Source organism: Manis javanica, chromosome 3 (genome assembly GCF_040802235.1).
Source record: "Manis javanica isolate MJ-LG chromosome 3, MJ_LKY, whole genome shotgun sequence".
NCBI classification, from domain to species: domain Eukaryota; kingdom Metazoa; phylum Chordata; class Mammalia; order Pholidota; family Manidae; genus Manis; species Manis javanica.
In genome coordinates, this window is record NC_133158.1 from 59,753,485 (window position 1) to 59,768,235 (window position 14,751).

Here is a 14,751-nt window from a genome sequence, read left to right on the forward strand (position 1 = left end):
AGTGGACTCCAGGAGGGTCCATCGGGAGGACGACCCCCATGATCTCCCTCAGCAAGTTCCTTTGTTCCATTGTTGGCAGCCATGGGCTGAGCTAAAAAGTGTTAATTTAAGTGAGACAAAGACTCTCTGTTTGAATAAGGAATCCCTCAATCCATTGGTTTTTATTATGCCTGTACACATGAAAAGAGAAGAGAGAAATTCCAAAGCTCCTCTTTTGGTTAAACAAAGACAGACGTCAGCTTAAATGTTATTACCACAGCAGCAAGTAATCAAGTAAAACAACTAATTAAGTTTACAATGTTTTTAGAAGGTAAAGGTTACTTTTCACAGGACTTCACACCAGATCCCTGAAGTCCAGGTGTTTTAAAGACTCCTTTGTAATCCGTAAACACTGACAACAGACTGTGGTTACCAGAGAGGAGACGGCTGAGTGAAATGGTGAAGGGAATAAAGAGGTACAAACTTCAAATTACAAAATAAATTAGTCATAGGAATGGAAGTACAGCATGGAGAATATAACCAATAATAATATAATATCTAGGCCTGGTAGCAGGGAGTAACGATACCATGGTGAGCATTTACTGACATGTATAATTACCGAATCACTATGTTGTACATCTGAAACCAGTATAATATTGTATATCAACTATATTCCAATAAAAAGATCTCTTTGTACAAAAAAAGTAGTTTTAAAGAGAAAAAAAGGGCAGTATGATTACGTATGAAAGAGTGATTAGCAGAGTCTGATCAGTAACTCATTGATGTTCTCATTTTCACACCTGAGAGTCTTTGATTTCATTTTTTATAGTGCAGAATAATGTCTCTTCCCCTGCAGCTGTGGAGGGACAGCTGCACAGCTGACTGAGATGTTTTTTACATGCAGTTATTAATTAGGTGGGCCTGAATCCTTAAAGTTTAAGTGTTAGAAAGTTATTTGCATTGTAAGTGAAAACAAACAGAAAAGTTAAAAAACACACCTTAAGGGAAGGGAAAAATTCAGAGAGTAATTTTTTAAGACAGTAGTGGAATATGGCGCATGTAATATTCTTCTCTGTTGGAGAGTTTAGAGTTTAATCTTCTGTAACGTAATTTCCTTTCCATCTTGGCCTCCTGCTTTTGCCTGATTGTTCATTGCCCCTTCTTTCATCTTCTGCCCCCTGAGCCACTCTGAATCACCTAAACAATTGGTGTGTCATGTAAATCAAGAAACAATACATGCTAATAACTCTTAAGATGACAAAATCTAGACTTGCTTAAAGACCCACATTTGCTGAGCCAGATGGGGACGCAACTATGTGGTAACTTGGATTGACCAATATATCCAGTCCTGGAGCAGCTGGGGTCAAGATTCTCCTGGTTGCCTCTCATCCCACCAAAATCCACATCTCTGTTTCAACTGCTGTGTAAGGAAAGAGAAGTGGCACAGGATAACCAATTAGAAATAGGATAACATTTCTTACATGCTCACAGTGCTTTATAGTTTACAAGCCCTCTCTTAGCTATTCTGTCTTTTGAGGTTCATGAAAGTTGGCAGCACTGATTTACTGAGTGACCTGATGCAGACACAATATATACCTTGCTCCATTTACTTCTCATAATATTCCACATAAAGACAGGTCATTTCTCCCATTTTACAGTTGAGGCTAATTAGACAGGTAGGTATACCTAATTTCATTTCTTATGTGCAGAGACTGAGGCTCAGTAATATTACAGGACATACCTACAGAAGTGGGGTTGGGATTTGAACCTAGAGCTCTCTGCTCAGCCCACATTCATTGCTCCATAGCACACTTCCCCTACACCAGCCTGTCTGGGTACTGTTCCTGTTAAACCCCCATACTCAGCCCTGAGCCGCTATGAACTAACCTCTGGGCTGAGCTAGGAGTAAGGGCAGGTGAAGGAGGGGAAAAACTATCGGCTCATACTCTAACCAATTCTCTCTTTTTCTCTGCAGTCAGCAGTTGGCTTTGATTACAAAGGAGAAGTGGAGAAACACACATCTCAGAAAGGTGAGGACCCTGCTCGTCAGGCTGAGCAACCTGACTGACCTGCTATTCTGCTCAGACTTCAACTCCCAGCAGCTGTCACCAACTCCCTTTAGTTCCATGACCTAGTTCCCCACTATTTTAGTTATTTTTAAATCCAAGTGTGTACTTGCTTCATTCTTCTGTATCACTTTCTATAACATTAAGCTTTCTTTAGTCCCCCTTTCCCTCTGATGGGTTGAAAATAAGGTATTCTACTCCTTTATTTTAGGAAGCTATCCTTAAGTTTTAACATGCATATTCAACTTAAATTTAAAAATAATCACTCTCTCTTCCTGAGTAATAAAAGAAATGTAGATAATTTAATTATATTCTCCTACATTCTACTTTCTTTGTGTAATTGTTATTGTCCAGTATATTCATTTCATGTGTTTCTAAACCCCTTAAAAATGAGTCATTATTATTATTTAGTGAATGCTTATTTAAATTGAACAACATATTTACCAACTTCCTAGATGATCATTCTTTATTTCATTCTTTCTTCCTTGCTTCTTTTATTTTCTTCTTGCTGAAATATATTCTTTGATAATTCTTTCAGTGAGAGTCTATGAAGTAACATCCAACTTTGCCTGAAAAAAGTCTTTATTTTGCTCTTTTCTTCATTGTTGTTTTCCCTTCATCACTTGGAAAACATTCTTTCATCATCTCTGGCATCTCTCTTGTGTCAGTCTAATCATCATTCCTTTGTGGGTAATGTGTCTTGTCTCTTTTTTTTTTCTATGACATTTCCTTTTTTCTCTGATAATCTGAAATATCATCAGGATATGTCTAGGTGTTGGATCTATTTTTATTGTCCTACATGAGACGTATTGCTCCTCTTCAACCTGAGATATAACTTCCCTTATGGAAAGTTCTCAGGCATTCATAAAGTATAGTGCCTCTCCTCTTTTCTCTTTTATTCTTTCTTCTGGAACTCATATTGGGTGTACATTAGAACTTTTCATTCTCTTCTCAGTGTCTCTCTCTTGCTTTTTAAAGAGACTTTATATTTTTAGAGCAGTTTTAGATTGACAACCAGTTGAAAGGAAGCTACAGAAATTCCACAAACACTCCTGCAAAGCATTTCCCATTATCAGTATCACTCACCCCAGTGGTACGTTTTTTACCAAGGATGATCCTATACTGACACATCAAAATCACCCGAAGTCCATAGTTTATCTTAGGATTCACTCTTGGTGTTGTACATTCTACAGGTTTGCACAAATGTATAAGGACATAAATCCATCATTATAATATCATATAAAGTATTTTCACTGTCCTGAAAATCCTCTGTGCTCTTCCTTTTCATCCCCCCCACCTACCAGCAACCACTGATCTTTAAATTGTCCCCATGATTTTGTCTTTTACAGAATATTATATAGGTGGAATCATAGTATGTGTCCTTTCCAGATTATCTTTTTCACTTAGTAATATGCATTTAAGTTTCCTCCATGTCTTTTAATAGTTTGATAGATCATTTCTTTTTAGTGCTGAATAATGTTCTATTGTCTGAATGTACCACAATTTATTTATCCACTCACCTACTGAAGGACATCTTGGTTGTTTCCAAGTTTTGGCAATTATGATTAAAGCTGCTATAAGCATCTGGGTGCAGATTTTCATGTAGATATATATTTTCAACTCCTTTGGGTAAATACCAGAGAGTGTGATTGCTGGATCCTATGGTAAGAGTATGTTTATTTTTGTAAGAAACTGCCAAACTGTCTTCCAAAGTGGCTGTACCATTTTGTATTCCCACTAGCACTATATGAGAATTCCTGTTGCTCCACATCCTCAATAGCATTTGCTGTTGTGAGTGTTCTGACTTTTGGCTATTCTAATAGCTGTGTAGTGGTATCTCATTGTTTTAATTTAGAATTTCTTTGATGACATATGATATAGAGCATCTTTCCATATGCTGATTTGCCATATGTATCTCTTCTTTAGTGAGGTGTTTGTTGAGATTTTTGTTCCATTTTTTTTCCTTCTTTTTTGTTTTTTTATTAAGGTATCGATATACAGTCTTATGCTCAGGTTTCACATGAGCAACATTGTGGTTACTACATTCCTATTATCATGCTAAGATGCTATAGAGTCACTACTTGTCTTCTCTGTGCTATACTTCCTTCCTCGTAACCCACCTTTATTATGTGCACTAATCATAATATCCCTTAATCCCCTTATCCCTCCCTTCCCACCCAATCTCCCCAACCCCTTTCCCTTGCACAACCATTAGTCCATTCTTGGGTTCTGTGAGTCTGCTGCTGTTTTGTTCCTTCAGTTTTTGTTTTGTTGTTCAACTCCTCAGATAAGTGAAATCATTTGGTACTTGTCTTTTTCCACCTGGCTTATTTCACTGAGCATAATACCCTCTAGCTCCATCCATGTTGTTGCAAATGGTAGGGTTTGTTTTCTTCTTATGACTGAATAATACTCCATTGTATATATGTACCACACCTTCTTTATCCATTTGTCTACTGATGGACACTTAGGTTGCTTCCATATCTTGGCTATTGTAAATAGTGCTGCAATAAACATAGAAATAATATGTCTTTTTGAATCTGTGATCCTATTTTCTTTGGGTAAATTCCTAGGAGTAGAATTCCTGGGTCAAATGGTATTTCTATTTTTAGTTTTTTGAGGAACCTCCATATTGCTTTCCACAATGGTTGAACTAATTTACATTCCTACTGACAGTGTAGGAGGGTTCTCCTTTCTCAGCGTCCTCACCAGCATTTGTTGATGTTTGTCTTTTGGATGGTGGCGATCCTTACTGGTGTGAGTTCATATCTCATTGTGGTTTTAATTTGCATTTCCCTGATAATTAGCAATGTGGAGCATCTTTTCATGTGCCTGTTGGCCATCTGAATTTCTTCTTTGGAGAAGTGTCTATTCAGATCCTCTGCCCATTTTTTCATTGAGTTATATCATTTTTGGGTGTTGAGGCATGTGAGCTCTTTATATATTTTGGATGTTAACCCCTTATTGGATATGTCATTTATGAATATATTCTCCCATACTGTAGGATGCCTTTTTATTCTACTGGTGGTCAGAAGCTTTTTTGTACAGAAAGCTGTACAGAAGCTTTTTAGTTTGATATAGTCCCACTTGTTCTTTTTTCATTTTGGCATTATTAATATAAAATCACCTGAACAACGTTGTGGTTACTAGATTCCCCCCATTATCAAGTCCCCACCACATTCCCCATTACAGTCAATGTCCATCAGCATAGTAAGATGCTATTGAGTCACTACTTGTCTTCTCTGTGCTATACTGCCTTCCCTGTGTCCCCCGGCCCCATGTTATGTGTGCTCCTTATTCTACTTCTCCCTCCCTTCCCACCCAGTCTCCCCAACCCCTTTCCCTTTGGTAACTGTTAGTCCATTCTTGGGTTTTGTGAGTCTGCTGCTGTTCTGTTCCTTCAGTTTTTGCTTTGTTCTTATGCTCCACAGATGAGTGAAATCATTTGGTACTTGTCTTTCTCCACCTGGCTTATTTCACTGAGCATAATACCCTCTATTTCCATCCATGTTGTTGCAAATGGTAGGATTTGTTTTCTTCTTATGGCTGCATAATATTCCTTTGTGTATATGTACCATACCTTCCTTATCCATTCATCTACTGATGGACACTTAGGCCATTTTTTGGCCATTGCAAATAGTGCTGTGATAAGATAGGGGTGCATATGTCTTTTTGAATCTGGGATCCTACATTCTTTGGGTAAATTCGTAGGAGTGGAATTCCTGGATCAAATGATATTTCTATTTTTAGTGTTTTGAGCAACCTCCATACTGCTTTCCACAATGGTTGAACCATCAGCAGTGTAGGAGGGTTCCCCTTTCTCCACATCTTTGCCAGCATTTGTTGTTCCTAGTGTTTTCTAACTGGCCCACTTGTTCATTTTTGCTTTTGTTTCCCTTGCCCAAAGAGATATGTTCATGAAAAGGTTGCTCATGTTTATATTCAAGAGAGTTTTGCCTTTGTTTTCTTCTAAGAGTTTTATGGTTTCATGACTTACATTCAGGACTTTGATCCATTTCGAGTTTACTTTTGTGTATGGAGTTAGACAGTAATCCAGTTTCATTCTCTTACATGGAGCTGACTTTTGATCCATTTTTTTATATATGTTGTTTTATTTTTTAGTTTTAAGAGTTCTTTGTATATTTTGGATAATAGTCTTTATCAGGTGTGTCTTTTGCAAATATTTTCTTCTAGTCTATTTGTCCATTGCTTATCTTCTAATTTTCTTGACACTGAGTTTCAAAGAGCAGAAGTTCTTCATTTTAATGAAATCTAGTTTATCAATTATTTCTTGTATGGGTTGTGCCTTTGGTGTTATATTTTTAAAAAGGCATAACTATACCTAACATCATCTAGGTTTTCTCTTATGTTATCATCTAGGAGTTTTAGAGTTTAGCATTTTCCATTTCCATTTTTTGTTAGTTTTTGTGGAGGAGGTAATGCTTATGTCTAGATTCACATTTTTGCATGTTGATGACCACTTGTTCCAGCACCTTTGTTAAAAAGACTATTTTTTTTCTCCCATTGTATTGCCTTTACTCCTTTGTAAAGGATCAGTTGAGTATATTTATAAGGGGGTCTATTTCTGGTCTCTCTATTCTGTTCCATTGATCTATTTGTCTGTTCTGTTACCTGTACCATATTGTCTTCATTACCTTACTTGACATTACACCTTGAGGTCAGATAGTGTCAGTCTTCCAACTTTGTTTGCCTTCAATATTGAGTTGGCTATTCTGGGTCTTCTGCTTTTCATATAAACTTTATAATCAGTTTGTCAATCCAAAAAATAACTTGCTGGATTTTGATTGGGATTACATTGAATCTATGGATCCAGTTGGAAAGAAATGACATCTTGACAGTACTGAGTCTTCTTATCCAGGAACATGGAATTTCTCTCTATTTATTTAGTTTTTATTTGATTTCATTCACCAGAGTTTTGTGGTTTTCATCATGTAGATCTTGTACATAGTTCATTAAATTTATATCTAAGTATTTCTTTTTTTGTATATTATAGTATATTGTATTATAGTAGTATTGATGGGGGTACTAAAGTAGATTATATAGTGTTTTTAATTTCAAATTCCCTTGTTCATTGTGGGTATGTAGGAAAGCAGTTGATTTCTATATATTAACCTTGTATTCTGCAACCTTGCCATAATTGTTGGTTAGTTTCAGGAGTTTGTCAGTTCCTCTGGATTTTCAACATAGATAACCATGTCATCTGCAAACAAAGACAGTTAATTGTATATCTTCCTTCCCAGTCTGTGCATCTTTTATTTCTTTTTCTTTCTTGCATCAACAAAGATTTTAAGTATATTGTTGAAAATGAATGATGAGAGAGAGAGGAGACATCCTTATCTTGGACCTGATATTTGTGGGGAAACTTCAAGCTTCTCTCATTAAATATTATGTTAGCTGTAGGTTTTTGTAGATAGTGTTTATCAAATTGAAAAGTTCCCCTTTATTTCTAGTTCGCTGAAAAATTTTATCATAAAGGGGTGTTAGATTTTGTCAAATGCTTTTTCTACATCTGATGATATGATCATGTGATTTTTTCTTACTTAGCCTGTTGTGGTAGACTACAATAATTTATTTTCAATTTGTTAACATTTTGTTGAGGATATTTGAATCTATGTTTATGAGAGATATTGTTCTTTAGTTTGCTTTTATTCTAATGTCTTTGTTTTTGTTGTTTCTTTTTTTCTATTATGAATTCAATTTCTTAAATAGATATGGGTCTATTCAGTCTTCCAATTTATTCTAAAATCAGTGTGGTGTGTGCTTTTTAAGGAATTTTTTCATTTTATCTATGTTAACAAATTTATTGGTGTAAATTCATTTATAGTATTCCCTTGTTTTCTTTTTAACCTCTATAAGATCTGTGGTGATATGCTCACTTTTACTTGTGATATTGTGATTCTGTGTTTTTTTCTATTCTTAACCGAGTATTCTTGCTAATTGTTTATCAATATTATTAATTTCAAAGAACTTTTAGCTTTATTCATTTTTCTCCATTGTTTACTTGTTTTAAAAATTTTATTGATTTCTATTCTTTTATAGTATTTTATAAAGTATTTGTACTTATATTTTATGTGTGATCTATAGAATACACTTTTTTTTCATGCATATAGAACATTCACCAAGATAGACTGCATGCTGGTCCATATAATAAGTTTCAATACATTTAAAAAGATTAAATATGAGATATCATATTCTCTCATCACAATGGAATTAAATTAGAAGTTAAAAACAAAAACATTATCTAGGAAACTCCCTGAGTACCTGAAAAATAAACAACATATTTCTAAATAACACATGGGTCAAAAACAAAAGTATAAGGAAATTAAAACATATTTGAACTGAATGAAAATTTAAACACACATGACATTGTAGAATGCAGCAAAACCAGTGTTTACTGGGAAATATATAGTTTTAAGTGCCCACACAGGAAATGAAATATGTATAATATTACTGTATAATATAAGTATAAATATACTTGTTGTGTACTTGTGTTCTAGATATTTGGGTATATGCCTGGAGTTTCCAAGTCTCATAAGTAAAATTTCCCCCTACCAAATGCTGAAGAAGCTACAACACAGCTCCCACCCTCTCACTATTTCCCTGGACAATTGAGTAGAATTTTTCTAGAACTCTTTTATAGGAGTGGGCATAGGCTCATTTACTGCTCCCCAGACTCCTGTTCTTATATGTAAATTAGAACCCCAAACTCTAGATCCTAACCCCTAGGCACTAAATTTATGACTTAAAATACTCTTGGTGTATCTGTGTTAGCTCCAAATTACCCTCATATCTACTGCTTTGATTCACCTATTGTTTCTAGAGCCAAGAACTTTTTTTCTTCTTTTGTGCTTCATTATTCAAAAAAGATGATTGTATTTTAGATGACATTTCTAAGTGTTTACATAGGAATGGGGAAAGGCAAGCATTTCCTACATATCTGCCTATTTTTTTCTGGGAGTCTCTTCTTAGGAAATTAACATTTTCTTCTCATCTTAAGATGACAGTAAGGGAGGAAAGGAAAAGAAGGAACAACGTTGGATTGAAGCTTGTAAATGATGGCTTAGAATGCCAATTCTCTTTAACTCACCTGTACTCAGCCCTGCTCTCTCCCCAGGCCCCTGCTCCCCTGCATCTGTGCGTCCTGACTTCTCTTTTCCGCAGCACTCTTTATGGGCTGAGAGTGGGCTCTCATGACTGCTCCTTCTGCCGCAGATTACTCTCACGGCTTTGGTGGCCGTTACGGAATAGAGAAAGACAAACGGGACAAGGCAGCTCTGGGATATGACTACAAAGGAGAGACAGAGAAACATGAGTCCCAGAGAGGTGAGTTGGGGTTGGACAGGAGGGAGGTCACCGCGTGGCATAGAGCCCTCCTTCCTGCCTTTCTGGAAGCTGACACAGGGGACCCAGAATACAGGGGGGCAGATGTGCAGTGAAGGTGATGGAGTAAAGAGTAAGTGCACGTGTGTGGGGGTGGGTGAGGCAGACCAAGAAGGGTAGAAAGGAAAAGAGCAAAAGTAGGAGCAGGACAGAGGAGGGAGGCCAAAGGGAAGGGGCCATGGAGAAAGGGATGAAGACAGGTCGGGTGATGGAAGGGGGTGGTTCGGGATGAATCTTAGAGGCTCCTCTACCACAAAGGGGACAGAGAGGTCTCCATCATTCCTTGGACAAATAGGGGAAGGCCGGAGGGATCCCTTTATTTTTTCCTGTTTCTTCTTTTGCATTTCCCTCTTTTCTGCCCCTTTATTTTTATATTTCTGTCATCCTATCTCTCTCCCCTCCATTCTCTCCCAACCGTTTTCATTCTTTTCCATATCTTCCCATCCATGTCTCCCTCTGTCCTCTGACTCTCCCACTTCCTCATCTGTGACTCTCAGACCTTTCTGCCCTGCAGATTACGCCAAGGGCTTTGGCGGTCAGTATGGAATCCAGAAGGACCGAGTGGATAAGGTACAGCACCGGAACACCAATGCCTTGAGAAGAGTTCTGTAAACCATACCTGACATGCATGGAGAGGAATGAGAAGCAAAGTTGGAAAAAGGGTGGGAAAAGCCCAGTGCCCTGAGCTGTCCTCTGGTGTCCTGCACTGCCCATTGACTGCCTCCAGCATCTAAAGGGCATGTATTCCAAAGCCTGAGCTTTAACTCAGAAGAGTAAAGGGAGGCAGAGAGAGACAGATAAACTCCAGGGAAAGGTGATGCCTGAAATTTCATTGATTGCTAAGCATTGCTTAACCAGTGCACAGTCTCATCTCACTCCATTCACTGTCCTCCCCTATACCAGTTCCTCTTCATGCACTCGCCAGGGGCCCTGCTGCCTTCCAGGTGACTGGACTTAGAGATGTGCAATTCTAGGCACACTGAGCTTTCAAAAGGGGAGTTGAGCCCACCAGTTTAGAACTTCTTTACTCCTCTCTGTGCCACAAAGCAGCACTATTGAAACACCTGTCCAACTATAGAGCATCATATGGTTGGGGACACCTCCTTCAGTGGCTCCAGTTCCCAGTACTACCTCCTGGTTCATTACCACTTCCTTCCCCCTCCTCCGCACTATACACATTGTTTTCCTACCTCTAGAGTGCTGTTGGCTTCAATGAAATGGAGGCCCCAACCACTGCCTATAAGAAGACGACACCCACAGAAGCTGGTGAGTCTTAACAATTCCCTCTCTCTGTGCTCCTCAGCCGCCTCTCCTGTCTCATCCTTTCTTCCTGGACTACCTCTTCCATGCCTAAACTATCTAGATTCGTTGAGACAGACTTTACTCCTACCCTCATATTCTCACATTCTGTCTTCTAGAAAAACTAGGTTAAGTGGATAGAGAGACAGAGTGACATTGGGGAAGGAACTGTGAGCAGAGAACACAGGCAGGGAGGGGAGGGGAGCCCTTTAGGAAGGATACATGGGAATAGGAGCTTGGATGGGGGTTAAGGAGTCAGTGGCAATAAGGGGGCATACAGATTTAAGGGATGTGGACAGGGACCACATTCCTTAAGGAATACGGTTAGGGGACCAAGGCTTGTAATTGGGAAAGGACAAGAGTGTGACATGGTATGACCCAGCTATATGGAAACCCAAGTTTCAGGGCTACTCCATGTTCCTAAAATTCCCTTGTTTCTCCATCAATACCTCTTTGCCTTCCCTTCTATGAGCCCCCCCCTCCATCTTCTCTCTTCTTGGACATTTAACTGATTCCTCTTCTTCCTTCCATCTCCACCTGCCACCCCACGCCCCCGCCAGTCCAAGACAACCCTAATTCTACTTGCCTGTGTCTGCAGCTTCTAGTGGTGCCCGTGGGCTGAAAGCAAAATTTGAGTCCATGGCTGAGGAGAAGAGGAAGCAGGAGGAAAAAGAGAAGGCACAGCGCATCGCCAGGCAGCAACAGGAGAGAAAGGCCCTGGTAAAGATGAGCCATGAGACTCAGCAGCCAGCAGCCACTGTGGAGCAGCGAGTGGTGCCAGCCCCACTGCCCAAGAAAATCTCCTCGGAGGTGAGCACTTGGCCCTCCAGGATCCACATCCAGGAGGCATTGCCCAGACAGGGTCCTGAGGGGTACAAAGCATTGGTAGAAAATAAGGCACAGGCCTCCCCTGTGTTAGGCAAAGTCTATAACTGCTGTCCCTGTCTCCAGGAAATTTCAGTTGGACTGTGTAAGACTGTTAAAACCATACATACGAGAAGGTTAAAACCAAGGTTTATACAGTACAACAGAAGACAGGTCACCAGCCAGTGCAGCCACTCATTGCTGCAGAAACAAGGAGGAGCCATCACTTCAGTTTGGAGCCCATCTTGAGGGATGATTGCTTTGGACTGGCAGAGATAGGAGGGGTTGCTCCAGAACAATTTAAGAGAGAAGGTGGAGACTTGCTTGCTTACAGTAGAGATGCTTCATTCTCTATAGGCCTGGCCACCCGCAGGGAGTTGTCCATCACTGGAGCCTGGACCTGGGAGAACCAGTAAGGAACACCCTATGCCTGCCCTGCCCTCAAAGCACACTCCCTCAGAGGTAAGCAGAGTCCCAAAGATTCTCTACCCTCCTCCCCATCTCCTTGTGTCCCAGAAGGTGGGCCATACCAGGTGACCAGCCACCCTGGTTTGTCTGAGACTGTCCCAGTCTCAGTACTAAAAGCCTTGTATTCTGGAAAACCACCTGGTCCTGGGCAGACTTGGACAACTGGTCGCCCTAGCTGTGGTATTCCCAATAATGTGCCTTTGCTTCATTGTCTTCCTGGTCTTCAGGAATCTGATTTGCTTCTCACTCTCCTTTCCTCACACCTTTTACATTCTTTCTCTGTCATCTCTTGGTAGGCGTTAAGTGGGTGGGTCTGGGAGAAGGTAAAAGAATGAAGGCGGATGAAAGACTGTTCCCTTGGAGAGGCCATTAGATGGAGGCAAGAATGAAGGGTAGAAGTGGTAGGATGGCGACAGGCGGTGATGGTGATGTGTCTAAGTAACTCTCCATTGTGAGGTTTTGGAGAGGCAGCTCCTGGTGACTAGAAGTCACCCTGCTCCACACTATCCCCTCTTAGGACAACGAGGAGCCCCCAGCTCTGCCCCCCAGGACTCTGGAAGTCCTTCAGGTGGAGGAAGAGCCAGTGTATGAATTAGAGCCTGAGCCTGAGTCCGAGCCCAAGCCTGAGCCTGAGCCTGAGCCTGAGAATGACTATGAGGATGTTGGGGAGATGGACAGATATGAACAGGATGATGAACCAGATGGAGACTATGAGGATGTGCTTGAGCCTGAGGATCCCTCTTTTCCCTCCAGTGTGACTGGTAAGTGATGTAGGAGAGGCAGCTCCTGAATTTGGTCAGGTCTAGGGGAGGGTAAAAGGAAGAAGAATTACCCCTTTACCCAAAGAAACCTGCCTTTTTCTTCTGCATGTTGGTGAGACCATGTTTCTATTTCTCATTATGCAGGATCATCAGGATGCCCTGCTGCTGCTGGGGCTGGGATCTCAGCTGTGGCCCTATATGATTACCAAGGAGGTAGGTTGGGAGTGGCCTTTGATACAAGAGAGGAGGTTGATTCTGGAGGCCAGAGAAGGCCTCAGGCTTGGCATCAAGGAGAACAGGTCTTTTCCTCTCCCTGAGGTTTAGAGTGAGCACAAGGATGGAGGGATTCCTGTCTGACCATCCTAACATCCCACCAATTTCCTCCCCAGAGGGAAGTGACGAGATTTCCTTTGATCCAGATGACATCATCACTGACATCGAGATGGTGCACGAGGGCTGGTGGCGGGGATGTTGCCGTGGTCACTTTGGACTCTTCCCTGCAAATTATGTCAAACTCCTAGAGTAAATGGCCTCCTCCGTCTTCTGCACTGGGACTTCCCATGTCTGCCTCCACCCCCGAACCTCTTCTGCTGCAAGTGTCTAACAGGATGTCATGAGTTGCCTACAGTTCTTCCTTCTCCCTCTCCATTGGGGGTTGGGGCAGAGACAGCATGAGAAAGGGGTCTCCTTCCCCTCCATGTCCTCTCTACCCTGGATGAGCTCATGGATACATCTGTGGTCCTGCCTCCTTCCTGGTGAATGTTCCCTCTAACACCTCAAGCTCTGCCTTTGTTTGGTGATGAGCTCTGAGCCTGCAGACCTGGGAAGTTATGTCTAGATTGACTGGTTTATCTGGTTGTGCTGTTTGCTCCCTTTCCTTCTCTGCAGAGATATTTCTGAATCTTCTCGCTGCTCAGTTCTAGATTGGAAATAAAGTGGGACTATGGTTCACCTCTATGCTAAGGTAAATAGTACTTTTTCTGCAGCCCTCACTGGCATGGACTCACGCTCCGATTTGCCTTCCCTATTCCAGGCATATCTAGGAGAGTCCTTCCTACCGCTGCCATTGCCCTGCACCCTGTATGTCAGGGGCTGGGCCCTTTCTGCAGACTGCACTTAAGCCCAGTCCGAACAGACTGGCCTGAGGATGGTGGTAAGCTTTGGAAACAAGGGGCCAGGAAGTGTCCACATTAAGGCAATTCAACCTCTACTTGCTTCAGCAATGTGAGAGGCCAGCCACTTTCTGCCTGGGAATAATGACTACACGCTTTTAGGAATGATGATTCTGGAGGAAGAAGGGCTGTATAAAAATTAGGGGATAGGTGGAGGAAAAGGGAGATTTGGCCAACAATAAGAGACTAAAGCTAAAGGAACATGGGTCCCCGTGAGGTGTTGAGAGGATTTAGAGTCTGACACAGTGGCCTCTGCTAGAGATGGTCCAAGTGCCTTGTAGCTGGATGACTGACATTGATGGCCAGAGAGGAGGGCAGATGGAGGAACCTCATGAGGCTTGTGTGTGGTCCAGGGCCAAGGCTGAAAGGAACAGAGGTGAGGATGTTTGGACAGCCAGTGATGGGCAAAAAGAGAATCACCAAGTAAAGTATGGGGATGAGGGAGAATAAGAGGCCAGGGCATGGTGGATATATCACAGCTCCAGGCTATTGGGCTTAGCAAGGTCCAAGATAGGAGATCCTAGGCAAAACAAAAAAATAATAAAAGTCAGAGATTCCATGTAGGGGATCTTTAGCTGGTAGAACATAGAAGTCTGTGCTGTAACCAGTATCTGAAGTTGGGTCCAGCTTTCCAACATGGAAGATAGTGGGTCAAGGAGGGGCTGGATTGGTGATGGAGATCCATAGTTGCTGCAGGACTTCATAAAATTGGTGAGCTCCCCATGTGCCTAAAACACTACA

General features: G+C 41.1%; 1 protein-coding gene across 2 annotated transcripts in view; it reads left to right on the forward strand.

Moving 5' to 3' along the window:
• The window catches only part of HCLS1 (hematopoietic cell-specific Lyn substrate 1), a 34,042-nt gene extending 20,247 nt beyond the window's left edge, over nt 1–13,795 (forward strand). For both annotated transcript variants that reach the window (XM_017676546.3, XM_017676537.3), the window contains 9 exons: nt 1,955–2,009; nt 9,279–9,389; nt 9,961–10,016; nt 10,643–10,712; nt 11,344–11,555; nt 11,967–12,071; nt 12,595–12,838; nt 12,983–13,051; nt 13,228–13,795. In XM_017676546.3, coding sequence (XP_017532035.1) covers nt 1,955–2,009; nt 9,279–9,389; nt 9,961–10,016; nt 10,643–10,712; nt 11,344–11,555; nt 11,967–12,071; nt 12,595–12,838; nt 12,983–13,051; nt 13,228–13,364 — 1,059 coding nt within the window. In that variant the 3' untranslated portion in view covers nt 13,365–13,795. The remainder of the gene's footprint in view (nt 1–1,954; nt 2,010–9,278; nt 9,390–9,960; nt 10,017–10,642; nt 10,713–11,343; nt 11,556–11,966; nt 12,072–12,594; nt 12,839–12,982; nt 13,052–13,227) is intronic.
• The last annotated feature ends 956 nt before the right edge of the window (nt 13,796–14,751 follow it).